Source organism: Cetorhinus maximus, chromosome 2 (assembly GCF_964194155.1).
Source record: "Cetorhinus maximus chromosome 2, sCetMax3.hap1.1, whole genome shotgun sequence".
NCBI lineage: Eukaryota > Metazoa > Chordata > Chondrichthyes > Lamniformes > Cetorhinidae > Cetorhinus > Cetorhinus maximus.
In genome coordinates, this window is record NC_135880.1 from 28,156,435 (window position 1) to 28,179,692 (window position 23,258).

Genomic DNA, 23,258 nt, shown 5'->3' on the forward strand with positions numbered 1-23,258 from the left:
TTCTCTGTCTTCCTGACAGCATCTGTGGAGAGGCAAAGTCTTCTCTGTCTTCCTCTCCACAGATGCTGTCAGACCTGCTGAGTTTTTCCAGCAATTTTTGTTTTTGTTATAGAATATGTTTCATGAAGAAAAAAATAGAATGGAAACAAATTATATGTTATTATTATCTAGTAATTAGCAGATCACTCAATCTATTTTCAAACGTTGCAGTGATTCCCATTATCAGCTGATTCTCTTCCCTCCCCCCTCCAGATTCTCTCTGTTTTTTCCTAATGGCGCTAATGTACTTGCTATCTTTTAGCCTCGGGTTCTGATGAATGGCACAAAACAGTCTTTTTCTTTATAGCCACTGACCTTTTTTGTTCTGTATTTGCAGTATTTCCTATTTTTATTTCAGCAGTTTTTTGTTATAAACTGATTGCCCGTTTACCCTTATTAGCCAAGAAACAACTTGTAAAATAAATCAGTGGTGAATTGAATATCCTAAGGTACACTTTGCGATCAGCTGACTTCCTGCTGTGCACAGTGTGACACAAACTGAAGGAAAGTGTGAACCAGAGTTTGGGATTCACAATCACCATCAGGTAATTTTTAAAAAACATAATGTTGCATATTTCGCCAAAACTCTGAGCCTAAGAATGATCTAAAGAGTTACAATTGCAGAAACAGAGCCTTAATGCACTGATTTGCAAGCTGCACAAGTCACCTTCATGTTTTTGATGGGAGCATATCCATTGTAAATCCACAAATACTCCAATAGATTCCCTTGCTTCAGGCTAAATGGATAACTCTTTAAAAGTCTGTTAAGAACTTCAAAGCAGACTAATGAAGTAAGGCACAAATTTAATAAAGGCTTTAACGAAGTGCAATAATGGGGCACAAATTATTTAATGCGCTTTTTATGAATGTGTAATGACCTGGAAATAAAGTGTGAACAAAACTAGCAGGTGCATTCACAGAGCACAAGCTCTTGATGTACAGCAGAGTCTAGGAACCTCCAGTTATTTAAATTGCCCTGATGCAGTTTAGCCACTGAATTTAATTAAAGCTTGTATAATGACTGTTTCCTATTTCCTATCAACTACCTACCCCTCCCCCGCAACCAACCCCATTTGTAAATTCCAAGAAGTTTTAATAATCAATTCATTATTTATTTACATGCTAAGTTGAAATATAACATATGAAATTAAAGAACACAGGGAAATGGAGCTGTATATATTCCAACTATAAAACATGGATCATGCTGAGCTTGACAAGTTGCCAGGGGAATGCCTGCATTAAATCACAATATCTGAAATAATATTAGTGTTTTATGAAGATGAATTATTTTGGAATGTCTTTGCTGGTATTATTTGATCATATTTGTTTTGATGGGGTTTTCATCTAGAACATGTTTTCAGACAGAACATTTCGGTGCACGAACAATTCCTTCAAAAGGTGTTTGATTCCCCTCTTTTTCTCTCTTCCCTGACATACCCCCCACAGCCTGAGCTCCGTTATCAGAGGGCAAGTGCTGACTGCAGACGGAACACCCCTCATTGGAGTAAACGTGTCCTTTCTACATTACCCACAATATGGCTACACCATCACACGCCAGGATGGAATGTGAGTTTTTGCTGGTAGAAATAAAGTGCAGCTTGCGCGTGATTTAACTCCATGAGGCGGTAATCAGGTATCGCACCTAAGTAGAATAGCAACATGTTTTGTATTCAAATACCCGTTTGTAGTTGTTCCATGATCCAGGTGCGCTTCGAGTTCAGTTATCCTGTTTGCAATTGCGTGACTCCACCAAATGATATTTGGATGGTGGCTTGGACAAGTGTTTCATCTCGGAATGGGAACAGGATAGTGAGTTCAATGCTGTGATTGTGATTTTCAGAGTGTTACTGCCCCACAGAGAATATGGAAATCAGCTTACAGTGTACATACAGTCTATTGCCGAAGAAACCTATTGAAATTCCGCCTCTGCATTGTCCTGTTTCATAGAAACATAGAACTTAGGAGCAGGATTAGGCCATCTGGCCCCTCGAACCTGCTCTGCTATTCAATAAGATCATGGCTGATCCGATTGTGGTCTCAACTGCACTTTCTTGTCTGCCCTCCATAACCCTTTGATTCCCTTGTCCATCAGAAATCTGTCTAACTCAGCCTTGAATAAAATCAATGACCCAGCCTCCACTGCATTCTGGGTAAGCAAATTCAACAGACAAATAACCCCCTGAGAGAAAAAAATTCTCATCTCCGTCTTATAAGGGGAGACTTCTTATTTTTCAAGTGTGCCCCCTGGTTCTTGTCTCCACCACAAGAGGAAACATCCTTCCATATCCACCCTATCAAGTGCCCTCAGGATCTTGTATGTTTCAATAAGGTCACTTCTCATTCTCCTAAACTCCAATGGGTGTGGCCCAACCTTCTCAACCTTTCATCATAAGATAAGACCTTAATGCCTGGAATGAGTCACATAAACCTCTGAACTGCTTCTAATGTAATTATATCCTCTTCCAAATAAGGAGACCAAAACTGTACACAGTATTCTAGATGTGGTCTCTCCATACAGCTGCAGTAAAACATCCTTACTTTTATATCTCATTCCCCTTGCAATAAAAATGAAAATTCAATTTGCCTTCCTAGTCACATGCTGTACCTGCTAACGATTCATGACATACCTATTCACGGCAGCAAGTCTGACAGGACTTTGAATTAAACACTTAACATGTATGGTCCCCGCTCAGCTGATGAATCAGTGCTCTTCCATGTTGAACACCACTTGGAGGAAGCACTGAGGGTGGCAAGGGTGCAGAATGTACCCTGGGTTGGGTTATTTCAATGTCATTCACCAAGAGAGGCTCAGTAGCACCAGTAAAGTCCAAACTGGCCAAGCCCGAAAGGACATAGCTGCTAGACTGGGTCTGTGGCAGTTGGTGAGGGAACCGACAAGAGGGAAAAACATACTTTACCTCATCCTCACCAACCTGCCTGCCGCAGATGCATCTGTCCATGACGTATCAATAGGGGTGACCACCGCACAGTACTCATGGAGACAAAGTCGAATCTTCACATTGGGCATACGTTCCATCATGCTGTGTGGCACCACCAACATGCTAAATGGGATAGATTTTGAACAAATCTAGCAACACAAGACTGGGCAACCATGAGAAGCAGTGGAACTGTACTCAGCCACAATCTGTAACCTCATGGCCCTGCCACTCTACCATTACCAGTAAGCCAGGGGATCAACCCTAGTTCAATGAAGGGTGCAGGGGGACATGGCAGGAGCAGCACCAGGCATACCTAAAAATGATGAAGCTACAACACAGGACTACTTGCGTTCCAAACAGCATAAGCAATAAGTGATAGAGCTAAGCGATTCCACAACCAACAGATCAGATCTAAGCTCTGTAGTCCTGCCACATCCAGTGGTGAATGGTGGTGGGCAATTAAACAACTCACTGGAGGAGGAGGAGGCTCCACAAATATCCCTATCCCATCCTCAATGTAGGGGGAGCCCAGCACATCAGTGCAAAAGACAAGGCTGAAGCATTTGCTACAATCTTCAACCAGAAGTGTCAAATGGATGACCCATCTTGGCCTCTTCCAGAGGTCCCCAGCATCATAGATGCCAGTCTTCAGCCAATTTGATTCACTCCACGTGATACCAAGAAACTGCTGAAGGCACTGGATACTGCAAAGGCTATGGGCCCAGACAATATTCCAACAATAGTACTGAAGACTTGTACTCCAGAACTTGCCTCGCCCCTAGCCAAGCTGTTCCAGTACAGCTACAAGACTGGCATCTACCCGGCTATCTGGAAAATTGTCCAGGTATGTCTGGTACACAAAAAGCAGGAGAGACCCAACCCGGCCAATTACCATCCCATCAGTCTACTCTCCATCATCAGTAAAGTAATGGTAGGGGTCATGAACAGTGCTATCAAGCAGCTCTTGCTTAGCTATAACCTGCCCACTGACGCCCAATTTTGATTCTGCCAGGGCCACTCAGCAGCTGACCTCATTACAGCCTTGGTTCAAACATGGACAAAAGAGCTGAACTCTCGAGGTGAGGTGAGAGTGACTGGCCTTGACGTCAAGGCCGCATTTGACAGAGTGTGGCATCGAGGAGCCCTAGCAAAACTGGGGTCAGTGGGAATCAGGGGGATAATTCTCCACTGTTTGAAGTCATAGCTAGCACAAAGGAAGATGGTTGTGGTTGTTGGAGGTCAGTCATCTCAGCTTCAGGACATCACTGCAGGAGTTCTTCAGGGTAGTGTCCTCGGCCCAACCACCTTCAGTTGCTTCATCAGTGACCTTCCTTCCATCATAAGTTCAGAAGTGGGGATGTTCACTGATGATTGCACAATTTTCAGCACCATTCGCAACTCCTCAGATACTGAAGCAGTCCATGTCCAAATGCAGCAAGACCTGGACAATATCCAGGCTTGGGCTGCCAAGTGGCAAGTAACATTCACACCGCACAAGTGTCAGGCAATGGCCACCTCCAACAAGAGAGAATCCAACCATCGTCCCTTGATGTTCAATAGCATTACCATCACTGAATCCCCCACTATCAACATCCTGGGGGTTACCATTGATCAGAAACTGAACTGGACCAGCCATATAAATACTATGGCTAGAAGAGCAGGTCAGAGGCTAGGAATCATGCGATGAGTATGATCATAAGTTGACTCCTGACTCCCCAGAGCCTGTCCACCACCTATAAGGCACAAGTCAGGCACTTGCCTGGATGATTGCGGCTCCCACAACACTCAAGAAGCTTGACTCCGCCCTGGACAAAGCAGCCCGCTTGACTGGCACCACATCTACAAACATTCACTCCCTCCACCACTGATGCATAGTAGCAGCAGCATGTACCATCTACAAGATGCACTGCAGGAATTTGCCAAGGCTCCATCGACAGCACCTTCCAAAACCACGACCACTACCATCTAGAATGACAAGGGCAGCAGATAGATGGGAACACCACCACCTGGAAGTTCCCCTCCAAGCCACACAACATCCTGACTTGGAAATATATCGCCATTCCTTCATTGGCGCTTGGTCAAAACCCTGGAACTCCCTTCCTAACAGCACTGTGGGTGTACCTACACCACATGGACTGCAGCGGTTCAAGAAGGCAGCTCACCACCACCTTCTCAAGGGCAATTAGGGAAGGGCAATATATGCTGGCCCAGCCAGTGAAGCCCACATCCCATGAATGTATAAGAAAGATCAATTTTCTCAGTTGTTAAAATTGGATATTAGCCCAAATGTAAGTGTTTAAGTTGCACCATTGTGTAAAATTAGACCAAAAGAATAAATTAATAGCACTTACTCCTTTTAGTAGCTCAAAACAGATTTAAATCACTGACTATGTTTTATTATTTCAACGTTATTTTCTAAATTCTTCAGTAAAAAGAGGAATGATTAATTTAAAAGTCGTAAGCCAGTCAGCATCTGAAAGACGAAGATCAGCTGATATTGAAGAACACAGGGAACTGTATATATTCCAAGTATAAAACATGGATCATGTTGAGCTTGATATGTTATCATTAAATGTAACGTGAGAAAAATCTTTTTCACATGATGAGCGATTCGGGTCTGGAATGCACAGCCTGGAAGTGTGGTGGAGGCAGGTTCAATCGAGGTATTCAAAAGGGCATTGGATGATTATTTGATTATTAGAAATGTGCAGGGCATTGGCACTAAGTCACAATGCTCATTTGGAGAGCCAGTGCAGACACGATGGGCCAAATGGCTTCCTTCTGTGCTGTTAAAATTCTGTGATTCTGTGAAATCACAATATCTGAAATACTATTAGAGTTTTATAAATGTAGTGTTTGATTGTTTTGTTTTTCCTGTTGCCTTCTCCATGGCAACGCCTCAGCCAATCAGAGTTGACTTGTCAACCCAATCGCGACCCTTTTCTCCTGTCGTATAAATTGTTGTGATTGTTTGAAATTTGGCACTCTTGCATTTGTTCTGATGAGTGCAAGATGAAAAGCTTCGGCAACATGTCTCTCTTTTCAGCAACATTCAAGTTCTCTCCTACCAAATGACTGGCTGATATTTCTGGTGAGGTAATCTTGTGATTAAAGGCACTTCAACCACCCACTCAAATAGTAACAAGAATAGTAATTATATTAGCACGATTGTTCCGTTCTAGCATTTATGGCTTTTCTTTATGCCTCTGCCACTGAAACGATTATTTAACTTTTCAGTGCTGTCTGCAGCCATTTCTCTTTTGCAATGATCAAAACATGTCCCCCTTCAGGCCACTGATGCAATGTCCCATAATTAAGCAATCACACACATCAACACTGGCCCCCTGGAGCCTGTTCTGCCCTTCAGATAGATTATGGTTTACCTTAACGCTATTTACCTACTTTTGCTCCCTATCTTTTAATACCTTTTCCTAAAGAAAATCTATCTCAGTTCTGAACTTTTTAATTGACCTAACCTCAACAGCTTTTCGAGGGAGAGAGTTCAAGATTTCCACTGCTTTTTGGGTGAAGAAGCACCTCCTGGATCACTTAATTCTAATTTTAAAGCTCTGACCCCTTGTCCTGAACTCTGCCACCAGAGGAAATAGCCCATCATGCTTGCCCCACCAAATTCTTGAATCGTCTTCAAGCACAATTTATTTGATCTAATTTGTAGCCTTCATCCTTACAGATAGTGCTTTAATTGTGCTGAACCCACAGTAAAATGCCCATCCGCCTCTGAATAGAAACAAGTAAGGTTAAGGCTTCATGTGGAAACCTGGTCTGAGCTCTAACAGAGTCCCCGTCTGAAATGTAAATTTGCTTTGTTTTGATTTCTGATTTCCAGCATTTGCAACATTCCCTTTTCACGTCAAAATATTGATCCTATTTCACTTGCATCTTGTGTAACTGAAGTACAAATTAGGACAAAGGATCAGACAGTCCTAACAAAAAGATGTCTCCCGATTCACTGGCATGCTCACCCGGACTTCCCCAGGGACAGGGTTTTCTGGAGGGTGGGAGAGAGATCCAGGTGCACAGCACTCTGTGGCCAAACAAATATGTAGTGGCCATCTGGAAAAGGGAGAAAATCAGATTGAAGAACTTCCCCTGATGGCACAATGAGTTTACGCTGCTATTTATTGACCCTAAGGAGACAGGGCAAACTCTGGAGCTACTGAACGAAGCTCACAAAGCTGCATTCATTATTCCGGGAAGGTGGTAGTAAATCTTCTACTTGAATCACTGCATTCCTTGAATTGAAGGTTCACTCGTAATGGTGTGGGTAGGAAATTCCATGATTTTGACCCAGTGATGATGACGGAACATTCAAATATGTCCAACCACTGTGAGTTCGAAGAGAACTCGGAGGTGATGGTGTTCCCAAGTTCTTGTCCTTCTTGGTGACAAAGGCCACAAGGATGGGAGGTGCTGTTGAGAATCTTGGGTCTGATAAAACAAATAAGGAAAAAGCACTGTAGCAGTAATAGGTGTTTAAAACAAAGATTTCCTATTATGTTTTAGTTGTTAAGATTGCAGGGTGATCCCATATTCCCATATTCTGTGATCTTATATTCCCATATGGGAACTTTGCGCACAAGGAATAGAATAAAAGGTGATGCCAATGCCTACTCTGACACCTACTCTGGTCTCATGTTGAATTTTTGGTTTGTAAGCCTCAGGCAATTAATTGACATCATAAAGGCAGAAGACAAAAAGAGGTGACCAGAGATGTGACATTGCAACTTAAGTGAAAGATACCAGTGTTACACTAGAGGAAGTTACTTGAGCTGTCCATCATTACAGGAAGGCTATGATTCATCTGCTGTTGAAACCTCATTCATGCTTTCGATATCTCTACATTTGTTTATTCTAAAGCACTGCTGGCTGATTTCCTATGTTCCACTCTCTGTCAACTTGCGATCACCTGACTTTTACCCATTCAGTTATCACCCCTGTACTTGCTAACCTACATTGGCTCCCAATTAAGCAATATCTTGATTTAAAAATTCTCATCTTTGCTTTCCCTCCATGACCTATTTCTGTAACCTTGTCTAACATTACAACCCTCCGACATATCTGTGCTCCTTTAATTCTGGCCTCTTGAGCATCTCAATTTTAATCACACTGCCATTGGTGACTGAGCCTTCAGCTACCTAGGGCCTAAGCTTTGGAATTCCCTCTCCAAACCTTTTTGCCTCTCTACTTCTCTTTCTTTCTTTAAGATGCTCCTTAAAATCTACCTCTTTAACCAAGCTTTAGGCCATCTTCCCTAATATATCCTTACGCGGCTCGATGTCATGTCTTGTTTAATAATGCCCCTCTGATGCACCTTGGGGTGTTTTATTGGATTAGAGGCTCTATATAAATATAGGCTATTGTACTGCCCTTCTGAGACAATAAGATAAGCAGCCAGGATGATTTCAGGCATCGGGTATCTAAAGTTGTAGGACAGGCATTATTAATTTTATGAAGTATGATTGTTCTGTTTATTAAAAAGCGTTCAAGTTAACCTAAAAGATCGAAAGGGAGACAAAGAACAATATGGTGTTCTAATTCTTTACCCAGTGCAAAATCATTTCCCTCCCTTCAGGCTTCTCGCCATTTCTTTTATCACAGCATTACTTATACGGGTATGGGTTTTCCAGGTGCTTAACTTCTTTATGTACAATGCCCAGCAGGGCAGCCACCGTGCATGTGAGAGCTGAGACGGTATGTGTTGGCAGGCTTTTGACCACGGGAAGAATCACCTTCTGAGCCCAATACTGTCCTCACTAGATGCTCACTTTAAAGCAGGAGTGGCTAGGAACTTTAACCAATAACCCCACACAGCCCTCTCTGCCAACCTACAGGTGCTGAGGCCCTTTGTAGCTACCTAATTACCATGCTGCTGTTGTTGCTAAACTCAATGGAAGCCAGGAAAGGAATCTTGAGCCTTCTTGATCTCCATGGTCCAGCTCCGGACCAAGCAATACATTGGTGGACTGAACAATTCCACAATTTCCAAACAATGATTACATTAGGCCCAATTTCTTCACGGCTACCTGTTGTCATCAGTAGTGTAATTACATGAATAGTTTCTGTAAATTGTATTTTCTTGCTGGCAGGCCTGAAATTATTCTCTCAAAAGGAAAATCACCACTTTCTATTCAGTTGTAGTGTTGTAGCAGCCACAGTAACAATTGTGAATGATTTTAATATGATTGAGTGGCACAGGGTGTCGTGCTCAGTAATACTAAAGATAAAGCCCAGCTCTATAATGTACTTTGATGCCTTGAGTGATATTGATCTTCCTTCTATGATTCTTCTTTTAATCAAGGTTTGACTTGGTGGCAAATGGCGGGGCCTCCCTCACTCTGTGCTTCGAACGCGTCCCATTCATCACCCAGCACCACACCGTGTGGATTCCCTGGAATGTTTTTTACGTAATGGATACCATGGTCATGAAGAAGGAAGAGAATGAGATTCCCAGCTGCGATCTGAGCGGATTCGTGCGGCCGAATCCCATCATCTTGGCTTCTCCTCTGTCCACCTTTTTCCGGTCATCTCCTTCGGAGAGCCCCATTATTCCTGAGACACAGGTAGATGGCTCCCTGCCCCACATTCTCCTCATGTACAGCAACTAATGAAAACCACAAGAAAAGTCAAATATTTAGAGCATTGGTCAGTGCTTTCCAGCAACCTCTTTGAGACCATCACGCGGTGTTTTTCCCCTTTTCTCCATTCTGTTCATTTGCGCCCCTCGAGGCACTTGCACACTTGACGGCTGTTGTCTGACCCCTCACCCGATTGTAAGGTAATGTTCACACGTCACCATGTCCAGCAGACTGTTCAAATGTGGGAGTCATTGCAGCTGTCTCTGATCCCGTCCTCACCCACCAGCTGCACATGGGGGGGTCATACAAACAGTGAAAAGACTGGGAGGAAAAGCCATTGAAACCCATGCTGTGCTCCCAATAGTGCAATCTTGTGCCTCCTGCCCCTCCCATCACCACTAGCAGTACCAGCTACTGGAGAGAGTAAAAAAACAGAGAATGAAAAACATGCAGCTGGTTTCACACCTAATTGTTTACATAGAACTATGTTACATGGAGTTTACCATATCTAACAGATCAGCCCAACTGGTTTATGCCAGTGTTTGTGCTCCACATGAGCATCCGCCCATCCTACTTCATCTCACCCTATCTCCTTATCCTTCTATTCCTTCCTTCCTCATATACTCACCAAGCTTCCCCTTAGATGCAGCTAAGCGATTCACCTCAAGGTACCAAGTCCCGCATTCTCACCACTCTCGGTTAAAGAAATTACTCCTGAATTCTTTATTAGATTTAATAGTGGCTATTTATATTTATTTTCCTTAGTTCTGGATTCCCCAAACAAGTGGAAACACCCTGCCCAGTTGAAACAGCTAACTCATTCGCAAACCAGCAATGAAACTGGGGAGATTCCTAGTCTGTAAAACATTGTAACTATCAGGTCACTTTTTCCCTTGCTGCTGTTATCCCTTCTTTGTCTCAGCAACTCCATAGGTGGGAGGAACTTGCTCTCACCATCTTCTTTCAGATGGAGATTGGGGAAATTCCGCTCTTATGCCTTGCCAGGCATTGATTTTCCAACATGGGGCATCACCCCGTCACCTCAGCATTATGACATTGTTTTATTACAAGATTCACGCTCACACACCTGGGGTCTGTGCTAATATAAACTTTGTGGCACTGTGTACAGACATAAGTACATTCTTCAATCAAATTTCCCGTTCCATATTGATGGTTCCATCTGTGCTGTCTAATGGAGTGCTGGTAATACCTGCCCAGGAGAAATCACAGTTGAAATGAAATGTGATTTTTTTTTTTTTTGTTTTGGTCTTAAGATCTCCCCAGTGATTGTATGCATTGTCATGGCCTTTACTTCTGCTGTAAACAAAGTCTCTCTCTCTCTCTCTCTCTCTCTCCGATATACCCTCCAGGTGCTTCATGAAGAGACAGAGATTCCTGGCACTGACCTGAAGCTAGCCTACCTGAGTTCACGTGCTCCTGGCTATAAGCCAGTTCTAAAAATCACAATGACCCAGAGCACTGTACCGTTCAACTTGATGAAGGTTCACCTGATGGTGGCTGTGGTGGGCCGACTGTTCCAGAAATGGTTCCCAGCGTCGCCAAACCTGTCGTACACCTTCATATGGGACAAAACTGATGCCTACAATCAAAAGGTCTTTGGCTTGTCTGAGGCAGTCGGTAAGTTGAAAAGAGAACTTTGCCTTGGTGTATTTGCTTATTGTGCATCTCCAGCTTTCTCTTCTCTGCACCTGAAGCTACAAACAAATAGCATTGGACCCAGCCACACCAAGCACCTCATCAAATCATCGTTCTTGATTTTAGCTCTGTTGCCAGGGATTGATGGCAAATTACCAACTGTGGTGAACAGTCCAAGTAAACCCAATACTGCCCTCACACAATACAAAAACAAGATACTGTGGATGCTGGAAATCTGAATTAAAAGTAGAAATTGCTAGTAATAATCAGCACATCCGGCAGCATCTGTGGAGAGGAAAGTAGCGTTAACATTTCAGGTCTGCAACCTTTCATTAGAACAGATGATGAAAGGCCATTGATCTGAATCGTTAATTCTGTTTCACTCTCCACAGAGGCTGACAGACCTTCTGAGTATTTCCAGCATTTACTACTTCAGTTCCAAATGCTACCCTCACCTCCTATCAATGCTCATGAACTTTCAGTAGAGATCAGTTCCATAACAATGGGTAGCATTCCCCCTCCCCGTCGGGGGGATGGGCGGGGACAGGCGGGTTCCTGATCCCAATCGGGCGCAACGCCATTTTACATGGGCGGGCCAATTAAGGCCCGCCCAGCGTGATGTCCGCTCAGAAGCACTGTACGATTCCTGTGCGGGCAGGGAAGGATTCCCTGAGCCGGGATTGTGCTCTTTCGCACTTGCACGCAAAAGAGCACACAGATCTCCCTGAGGCAAAGCGCCACCTCAGGGAGATCGGTGGAAGTCGTAAAAAAAATTTTGAAGGGTAGAAAAAATTTTCTTGACATGTCCCCTCACATGAGCTGGAACATGTCAATTTCTTATATTTAAACATTTCACAAAAAATTTAATGCCCTCATGAAACCTCATCCCCCCCTTGGATGAGGTTTCATGTTTTTGTTGAAATCCTCCTGGACTTTTTGCCTGCCTGCCAACCTTAAGGTTGGATGGGCAGGTCTATTGGTCTATTAATCATGTTAATTGCTTTTTTAATGGTCTTAATAGGCCTTTTGACAGTTCAGTGGGCGCGCAGCCAAATTGGCTGCGCACCCGCCAAACTGAATATCTAAGTGACGTGGGGTGACATCGGGACACATGCCTGACATCACCCCGCATCATTTTACACATTGGCAAGCGGGCCCCCTCCGCTCACTGACCGGAAGATGCAACCCAATGGGAAGCCAAGAGTCTATAATCTTAAAAAATTACAGCAGAGAAGGAAGCCATTTGGTCCATTGTGACTGAAAGGATGACCCACTTCATCCCATCTCAGTTTTTATTTTTTAACACACTTCCAGTTTTTTTTTAAAAAGCTAGTGTGGCTTCTACTTCACCATTTTTCCTGAGGCAACATTCCACAGGCTAACAACATACTGCTTACTGCTTAAAGAAAATTCTCCCAACCTTTCCCTTTGCTCTTTTGATAATGATCTAAAATTGGTGTCCTCTCGTTACAAACTTACTGAGCAGTGAAAAGGACTTTTCCCTATTCACATCACCAAAACTTCTCACAATTTTGAACACCTTGATCAGTTCTCTTCTTAGCCTTCTTTGATGAAACAAGCCCCCCTCCATTTCTCTAATCTCTCCTATAAACTTCATGACTTAAGCCTTTCAGCCCCTGATGTAATCTTATTGAATCTCTACCAAACTATCTCAATGGTGTCTCATACTGGACCCAGCATTTTAACTGCAGCTGATTTTTCCCTCACCACCACGTGCACTTGGCACAATCCTACTAAGTCAGCATAGATTGGTGTGTGTGGTTCAGTTCCACTCAGCACTGTCAGGGGAGATCAAACTAGACATTTTTATCAGTATCCCCAGATCCCTGCAGCAATACCTAATTCTAAGCAAAAAGGTTGATTTTATCACATGTTAATTAATGGCATGAACTACAAGAATTGAGTGCACAGGATCTCTAAGGGAATATTTATATTTTTAAACCGAGTAAGCCTTTTCAAATTAAAGGTTTTAAACTACAGAGTGCAAGAAAATATAGAGATTCCATAGACAAACGCAAGCTCCAGCTTTTCACTGTAAAAGAACTCTCACAATTGTACAAAAAAAATTCTATTTTCTCAGAGTTTGTGCTGTGGTGTTTTCTGGCACTTTTTAGCACTCGTGTCACAGGGCTTTCCCTTTTCCTTGGCATCGCACTACCAGCCACAGCAAATGTTCAGTTAAACCCCACTGCCGGCATTGTTGTAGGATGTAAAGGTCAGAAATTGGTTCACTGTATCTTTGTTGTATTATTAAAGACATTGGACATCACCGACCACTAATGGTTTCCAGTTCTTGATGAAATAGGAAGTGGGTTCATTGTGATTTAATAACTGACAAAGCTCATTTCCTGCTCGTTTGCCATGCCTTTATCCTCAAACACCATGAGAGTTGCTGTGTGTAAGTTATTGTTATGAGTGATTTCAGATAACTTCAGTGGGGAGATGACAATCAGCGATTGTCATGAAAACCTATTCAGGGAAGGAAATCTGCCATCCTTACCCAGTCTGGCCTACATATGACTCCAGATCCACAGCAATGTCATTAACTCCTAACTTCCCTCTGTAATGGCCAAGCTCAAGGGCTATCAGGGATGGGCAACAAATGCCGACCTCGCCAGTGGTGCCTGCATCCCGTGGACAAATAAATAAAAACAAAATAGTTAGACTATTTCTACTGCAGCATAAAAAGTGAAGAGAAGATTCAGTTGAGACTTTAAAATCCAACCAGATTTAGATATAGAATCATAGAAACTTACAGCAGGAAAGATCATGCATGTGGTGACTCTTTGAAAGTGTAGCCGTGCTTAGTCCCACATGCCCACGTTTTTCCCGTAACCCTGTGAGTTCCTCATCCTCAAGTACCTGTTCAACTCTTTTAAAATTAATTATGGAATCCGGTTCCAGCATTTCTTCAGGCATAGCGTTCCAGATCACTCTCTGAACGCAAAAATGCCATCTCATCTTCCCTCTTGATATTTTGCCAATGATTTTCAATCTATGTCCATTAGTTATTGACCCAATCACCAGGGAGAATAATTTCTCCAGCAAAACCCCTCATCATTTTGGAAACATCTATTAGATCACGTCTTAATCTTTTCTGTTCCAAGGCAAATGGTCCTAACCTTTCCAACGTTTCGTGGTAATTGAAGCCCCTCTTCCCCGGTAACATCCTGGTAAACCTCCTCTATACATTCTCTAAAGCCTTTACATCTTTCCTGAAGAATGGTGCCCAGCTTATTCACAATACTCCAGCTGAGGCCTAACCAATGATTTATGAAGTTCTAACATGATCTCTTTGTTTTTATATGCTATTCCTCTATTTATAAACCCAAGAAACCCACATGTTGTTTTGAAAACACCATACCAACTTGCCCTGCAATAAGTGGAATCATTTATTGTACATTGTCTTTCTATATTAGTCTCTCCAAAATTCATCACTTCACACACTCCATATTGAACCCCATCTGCCACTCTTCTGCTCACTTCACCATCCTGTCTATCTCATCCTGAAGCCTATAACAATCCTAATCACCACTTACTGCTCTGTTAACGTTCATATCATCTGAAAATTTTATAATGCTGCTCCCCACACCAGAATCTAAGTTGTTTATAAAAATTGAAGAGTAATGGACACAAAACTGACCCGTCGGGAACACCACTGTAAACCTGCCCCCTTGTTTCCTGTCAAAGAATCAATTTTGCATCCATACCACCACTTTCAGCATAATTCCATGGGCTTTTAAGATTGCTATGTGGCATTTTTCTATTGAAGGTCTGTATATAATATTATCTACAGCATTACCTTGATCAACCTTCTCTGTTATCTGATTAAAGAATTCAATCAAGTTAATCAGGCTTGATTTGCCTTTAACAAATGCATGCTGACTACCTTTGACTAATCAATTCCATTCCAAATGAAAGCTTATTTCCCCTGTGATAATCGTTTCCAATAACTTCCCCACCACCAATGTTAGGCTGACTGATCTGTAATTTCCTGGTATATCTTTTTCCTCATTCTTGACTAGTGGTATGACATTAGCACTCCTCCAGTTCTCCAGTGGTAGTCCTGTACCACGTTGGACTGATGAATTCTGAATAAAGACTCTGCTACTTCTACCTTTGCTTCTTGCAACAACCCCTAGGATGCATTTCACCTTGACAAGCTGACTTACCAATTTTCAGTAATGATCTTTTTAGTGCATTTTCTCCATCTTTTACTATCTTACCCATAGCTTCCCACTCATCTTTAAGTGTAACATTCATATTATCTGCTTCCTTTGTGCGTTGGATGCAAAGTAATCATTTAACTCTTTAGCCATGCCCTCTTTCTACATGAAGATTTTCCTTTGAATCCTTAATGGGCCCAACTTTTGGTCAATGTGAAGGAACCATCAAGTTAAGAGTGCCTCTAAAAGATTGAAGAGAGGGCTTAAATGAAGTTTCTTTATGCAGAGAGTTTTTAGAATCATAGAATGCTAAATACACAAAGAAGCCATTCGGCCCTTCATGCCAGAATCAGCTCTTTGATAGAGCAACCCAAGTAGTCCCCAAAGTTTGGCAATACATTCCTCTTCAAGCATTTATCCAATTTCCTTTTGAAGGTTATTATTTCACCTTCAAATAATAAATAATAAAGCTTCCACCACTCTTTCAGGCTGTGCATTCCAGATCATAACAGCACTCTGTGTAAAAAAATAAATAAATAATCTCTTCATCTGGCCTCTGGTTCTTTTACCAGTTATCTTAACTCTGTCATCTGGTTTCTGACCCTTCTGCCACTGGAAACAGTTTCTCCTTATTTACCCTATCAAAACCCCTCCATGATATTGAGTACCTTTATCAAATCTCCACTTAACCTTCTCTGCTGGAAGGAGAAAATCCTAACAGCACAGGCACAAGATGCCTTATGGTCTCCTTCTATGTTGTAGGCATCTATGGCCCTGTGGAAAGAAAGAAGCAGTTAAGTATTTACTTTTGAAAAGTAAAAAATGTATTTTTGCCAAATCCCACATTAACAGTACAGCACAAAGAAACCTACAGAATTGTAGGCGATTTTCACCATTATAATTTATCCAACTAAGGCTGCTCAGTGGCAGAAAAAAGACTGAGGAAAAAATTTTCTTTTTGATTTTCCATGAAACATAGCGCCAAAAATGTGCTGATGCTCAGATAGGAGAAACTTAAATCCGATTTTGCTTTGTTGGATCCCAGGAACAGAAGTTGGTCATTCAGTCCTTGAGGCCTCTCTACCTTTCAATTAGATCATGACTCATTTGCATTTCAACCCTGTTTACAGGTCTTTGATCGACAATTCTTTGATACCATTTCCAAACAAATATCTGTCTACAGCCTTGAAAGTTTTCAATTGACCTAAGGCCCACAGCCTTTCGGAGGAGAAAGTTCCAAATTTCTACTATGTTTTGTGTGCAAAAGTGCTTCTTGTTTGTCTTTCAGCCTTATGAATTTTGCAAGAAAATGTTCGTGCCCACCAGTCAATTAATGATGGTTTTCTCTTTGTCCAGTCTCTGTTGGTTATGAGTACGAGTCCTGTCTGGATCTCATCCTCTGGGAGAAGAGAACAGCTGTTCTGCAAGGGTATGAATTGGATTCTTCAAACATGGGTGGCTGGTCACTGAACAAACACCACGTTTTAGATGTTCAAAACGGTAAGTCATTCAGATGGTGAAAGACATACAATGATTATCTGTCTATCTGCGGCTATATATGTCACACATTCCTTATTTGGGTTCCTGACTGTGACACACAGTCACACCTGCAGCTCCATACACCTACCACCTGATAGAGCTTTCTGACCTCGAGCATCACACCTGAGAGAAATTCCCTCTGTCTTGAGCAGAGTCACGGAAGGTCCACAGTTAATTTGAAAAGGTCCAAAAATGCTCAGGCCCACTGCACTAACATAAGGGGAGTGGAATGGGAGTACAGCTGTGACCCCGACCTGTGTTCCATCAACTTCTGGTGTTCCCAACGTTATCTAATTTAACTATTTTTTGGCTGGCACCAGTGCGGGCAAGATCTGCCATGGAAAGGGCCAGTGGGACTCTTGGCAAGGATCTGGATTCTGGTTTCTTCCAGACTTCCAAATCACTGGGCTCTATGGAGGAGGGAGCTGCAGAAAACTCAATTGATGAAGCTTTCCAAGCAGCCTTGCCCTTGTATGGAGTGGGCGGAATTTCTCTTCACCTCCTGTTCCTGCGAAAACCCAGCATCCATCTTTCTCGTGAAAGCATGGCGGGTTCTGTTCCCACCCAGTTCTCCAAGTATGGGTCTGAGAATTGATGCTATAATGTTACAGCCCTGTTTCTGACCCCATTCCCGCCAGTGAAGCCTCATAATATTACTCCTACCATGCATAATAATAGAAATGATGCAGTACAGTTTGCCACCATATAATATGTGGTAGTGTCACGCCAATGGAATAAGGTACATAGTAAATTGTATTTGTGTGTGATCATGGTTTGAGAGTCAGCACAAGTTTCCTTGCAGTGTTTCATGCAAACCACACATTTGCAACATTGACAACATTTGAGGCAGCATAACTGTCAGCGTTCAGTGCTGTTCAACTTTGAAGCTGACAGCTCCTTCTGGAATCCGCTCATTCACAATTCGCGATGGAAATTGAGAAAATGCTGTCAATAATTCTACGTTTCCCCACACCGTTGAAGATTCCTCCAGCTGTAATCAAGTAGAAATCACTGAACTGATGAAAACCTGTCCTTTTGTACGACTAACCTCATTGTAAAAACCCTAGAAAAATGTATAACTTGTTGAATAAGATTGTAACAGGATTTTTAATGAGGTACTAAGTTCATAATTACTGCTAGACAGTGTTACTGCCCTTGAAAAACTAATTTTATATTTGAGCAATGGCAAATGTATCCATTATGATTAAAATTAACATTTTTTTTAAGTTTGCTTATAATATTTCAGCTTCTACCTGAATCCCATGTAGATGCCAGAATCACCTATTTTGCTCTCTGTAAAAATTTAATTAAAAGAAAGGGTGGCAGTCCATTTTCCTTCCTGATTTGCTGCCTGCAAGAATACTTCAATGTGACTGGCTGTTTCGCCTGCTTGCTGACATCACTGTTGCTGGCCACCTGGAGATCCCCTTGACTTGATGCATGAACTAACTAATAAGGGGAAATCGACACCACAGAGATTGCTAGCTCCTGGGCGCAGTTTTTTTCTGGTCAGGAGGGAGTGCCATCAGTTCAACACTGACTTCAAAGTCTGTGCCCTCATTACTGATTCATTCATAGGAAGACATAATGGCCCCAGATTTCCATAGGGGTTGTCACGGTCTTTGGCAAAATGTTTGTGACATTCTCAGAGAAATGTTGTAAACAGGCATTTACGGCCCTTCTGCATCAACTTCATCCGTCACTCACTAAGTTGAGGCAGGAAAGCAAAGCAACCTTCAGGGACTAAATTCACAGTCTAAATCAATAACTAAATGTATTTTTAGATTTTTTTCTCAGAAGAAAGATGATTAGATTTCTATAAACCTCAGAGAAATTTCATTGTAAATACTGGAAACTGTAAGTATTCAAACTTCATGACGTCCTGCAGAAAAGCAAATCTTCATTTTAATATCTACATATTTCACTGTAATTAATTCATTTAGAACTACATTTAATAATTAATAAATTACTATCTGCATCTAATAATATTAAGTTACTGCATTTATTGCCTGATTTAAATAAAGAATTTATGAAATAATGAACTTAGTGAAATAATGACTAATACGAATATACGTACGAACATACAAATTAGGAGCAGGAGTAGGCCACTCAGCCCCTCGAACTTGCTCCGCCATTCAATAAGATCATGGCTGATCTGACTGTAACCACAACTCCACTTTCCCGTCTACTCCGGAAATCCTTTCACCCCCTGGTTAATCAAGAATCTATCTACCTCTGCATTAAAAATATTCAAAGACTCTGCTTCCACCACCGTTTTTTTCATTCATTCATGGGATGTGGCCTTCGCTGGCTGGGCCAGCATTTATTGCCCATCCTTAATTGCCCTTGGGAAGGTGGTGGTGAGCTGCCTCCTTGAACCGCTGCAGTCCATGTGGTGTAGGTACACCCACAGTGCTGTTTAGATGGGAGTTCCAGGATTTTGACCCAGCGACAGTGAGGGAATGGTGAGTGACTTGGAGGGGAACTTCCAGTTGGTGGTATTCCATCTATCCACTGCCCTTGTCCTTCTAGATGGTAGTGGCCGTGGGTTTGGAAGGTGCTGTCGAAGAAGCCTTGGTGAATTCCTGCAGTGCATCTTGTAGATGGTACACACTGCTGCTACTGTGCATCGGTGGTGGAGGGAGTGAATGTTTGTGGATGTGGCGCCAATCAAGCGGGCTGCTTTGTCCTGGATGGTGTCAAGCTTGAGTGTTGTGGGAGCTGCACTCATCCAGGCAAGTGGGGAGTATTCCTGACTTGTGCCTTTTAGATGGTGGACAGGCTTTTGGGAGTCAGGAGGTGAGTTACTCTTTGCAGGATTCCTAGCTTCTGACCTGCTCTTGTAGCCACAGTATTTATATGGCTGGTCCAGTTCAGTTTCTGGTCAATGGTAACCCCCAGGATGTTGATAATGGGGGATTCAGTGATGGTAATTCCATTACACATCAAGGGGTGATGATTGGGTTCTCTCTTGTTGGAGGTGGTCATTGCCTGACACTTGTGTGGTGTAAATGTTACTTGCCATTTGTCAGCGCAAGCCTTGATATTGTCCACGTCTTGCTGCACTTGGACATGGACTGCTTCAGTATCTGAGGAGTTGTGAATGGTGCTGAACATTGTGCAATCATCAGCCAAGATCCCCACTTCTGACCTTTTGATTGAAGGGAGGTCATTGTGAAGCAGCTGAAGATGGTTGGGCCGAGGACACTACCCTGAGCAACTTCTGTGTCCAACAACCACTAACATCTTCCTTTGTGCTAGTTATGACTCCAACCAGCGGAGAGTTTCCCCCTGACTCCCATTGACTTCAGTTTTGCTAAGGCTCCTTGATGCCACACTCGGTGAAATACGGCTTTGATGTCAAGGTAGCCTCTCACCTCACCATGGGAGTTCAGCTGTTTTGTCCATGTTTGAACCAAGGCTATAATGAGGCCAGGAACTGAATGGCCCTGGCAGAACCCAAACTCGGCATCAGTGAGCAGGTTATTGCTAAGCAAGTGCCGCTTGATAACACTGTCAATGACCCCTTACATTACATTACTGATGATTGAGAGCAGGCTGATGGGGTGTTAATTGGCCAGGTTGGATTTGTCCTGCTTTTTGTGTACAGGACATAGCTGGGCAATTTTCCACAAAGCCGGGTAGATGCCAGTGTCGTAGCTGTACTGGAACAGCTTGGCTAGTAGTGCAGGTCTTCAGTACTATTGCCAGAATATTGTCAGGGCCCATGGCCTTTGCAGTACCCAGTGCCTTCAGCCATTTCTTGATATCACATACATGGAGTGAATCGAATTGGCTGAAGACTGGTTTCTGTAATGCTGGGGACCTCTGGAGGAGGCCGAGATGGATCATCCACTCGGCACATCTGGCTGTAGATTGTAGCAAATTCTTCAGCCTTATCATTTGCACTGATGTGCTGGGCTCTTCCATCATTAAGGATGGGAATATTTGTGGAACCTCCTCCTCCAGTGAGTTGTTTAATTGTCCACCACCATTCAGAACTGGATATGGCAGGACTGCAGAGCTTAATCTGATCCTTTGGTTGTGTGATCACTTAGCTCTGTCTATCACTTGCTGCTTATGCTGTTTGGCACGCAAGTAGTCCTGTGTTGTAGCTTCACCAGGTTGACAACTTATTTTTAGGTATGCCTGGTGCTGCTCCTGGCATGCCCTCTTCCTTGAACTAGGGTTGATCCCCTGGCTTGATAGTAATGGTAGAGTGGGGGTTATGCTGGGCCATGAGGTTGTGTTTGAGTACAATTCGGCAGCTGCTGATGGCCCACAGCGCCTCATGAATGCCCAGTCTTGAGTTGCTAGTTATGTTCGAAATCTATCCCATTCAGCACAGTGGTAGTGTTAAACAACACAATGGAGGGTATCGTCAATGTGAATGCGGGACTTTACCTCCACAAAAACTGTGCGGTTGTCGTTCCTACCAATACTGTCATGGACAGATGGAGCAGGGGCAGGCAGGTTGGTGAGGATGAGGTATGTTTTTCCCTCTTGGTTCCCTCACCACCTGCCGCAGACTGGGTCCTGGGCCAGTGGGACAAGATATATCCACGGATGGTGGCGTCTAGGACATTATCTGAAAGGTATGATTCCATGAGTATGACTATGTCAGGCTGTTGCTTAACTAGCCTGTGAGACAGCTCTCCCAATTTTGGCACTAGCCCCCAGATGTTAGTAAGGAGGACTTTGCAGGGTCAACAGGGCTGAGATTGCCATTGTTGTTTCCGGTGCCTAGGTTGATGCTGGGTGGTCCATCTGATTTTATTCCTTTTTTGTGACTTAGTAGCAGTTTGATACAACTAAGCCATTTAAGAGTCAACCACAGATTTTTATTGAATTCAAATTCGAACGCGGGTCCCCAGAGCATTACCCTGTGTCTCTGGACTACTAAGTCGAGTGACAATACCACTATGCCATCGCCTCCCCCTTTGAGGAAGAGAGTTCCAAAGACTCTCAACCCTCAGAGAAAAAATTCTCCTAATCTCTGTCCTAAATGGGCAACCCCTTATTTTTAAACAGTGACCCCTAGTTCTAGATTCTCCCACAAAAAGAAACATCTCCTCCACATCCACCCTGTCAAGACCCCTCAGGATCTTAAAGGTTTCAATCAAGTCACCTCTTGTTCTTCTAAGCAGATACAAGCCTAGCCTTTTCCTCATAAGACAACCCACTCAATCCTGGTATTAGTCTAGTAAACTTCCTCTGAACTGCTTCCAACGCATTTACATTCTTCCTTAAATAAGGTGACCAATACGGTACACAGTACTCCAGATGTGGTCTCACTAATGCCCTGTTTAAGTGAAGCATTACCTCCATACATTTAATCCCCCTCGAAATAAACGGTAACATTCTATTAGCTTTCCTAATTACTTGCTGTACCTGCATACTAACCTTTTGCAATTCAAGCACTGGGACACCCAAATCCCTCTGCATCTCAAAGCTCTGCAATCTCTCACCATTTAAATAATATGCATTTTTTTCATTCTTCCTGCCAAAATGGACAATTTCACATTTTCCCCAAATTATACCCCATTTGCCAGATCTTTGCCCACTCACTTAACCTACCTTTATCCCTTCATAGCCTCCTTGTGTCCTCTTCACAACTAACTGTCCTACCTATCTTTGTGTCATCATCAAATTTAACAACCATGCCTTCAGTCCCTTCATCCAAGTCATTTATATAAGTTGTAAAAAGTTGAGGCCCCAACACTGATCCCTGTGGCACACCACTTGTTGTATCCTGCCAACTGGAAAATAACCTATTTATACCTAATCTGTTTCCTGTTAGCTAGCCAATCTTCTATCCATGTCAGTATGTTACCCCCTACACCATGAGCTTTTAATTTCCACAATAATCTTTGATGTGGCACCTTAATCAAATGCCTTCTGGAAATCTAAGTACAGTACATCCACCAGTTCCCCTTCATCCACAGCACATGTGACTCCTTCAAAGAACTCCAATAAATTGATTAAACATGATTTTCCTTTTACAAAGCCATGTTGACTGTCTGATTACCTTAAATTTATCTAAAAGCCCTGTTATAATCTTTAATAATAGCTTCTAACATTTTCCTTATGTCAGATTTGCTCGCTAAATTTAAAAAAAACCAATGTTGAATGCATTTTGTAGCTTCTCCAGTTCCTCATAACAAATATAAATGTTATTTTTGTCTGAAATAATTCATTTATAATTTTTAGAAGTTTTTAAATAATTCATTTATAATTTTTAGGACTGCTTTTATTAGACTACATTCTGTGCATGAGCAATACCATGAGAGATCAATTGGTAA

General features: G+C 42.6%; 1 protein-coding gene across 4 annotated transcripts in view; it reads left to right on the forward strand.

Annotated features, from left to right (window-relative positions):
* The window catches only part of tenm3 (teneurin transmembrane protein 3), a 1,130,593-nt gene that overhangs the window by 1,046,896 nt on the left and 60,439 nt on the right, over positions 1-23,258 (forward strand). For all 4 annotated transcript variants that reach the window (XM_078561809.1, XM_078561821.1, XM_078561828.1 and 1 more), the window contains 4 exons: positions 1,486-1,605; positions 9,298-9,559; positions 10,945-11,212; positions 16,774-16,917. In XM_078561809.1, coding sequence (XP_078417935.1) covers positions 1,486-1,605; positions 9,298-9,559; positions 10,945-11,212; positions 16,774-16,917 — 794 coding nt within the window. The remainder of the gene's footprint in view (positions 1-1,485; positions 1,606-9,297; positions 9,560-10,944; positions 11,213-16,773; positions 16,918-23,258) is intronic.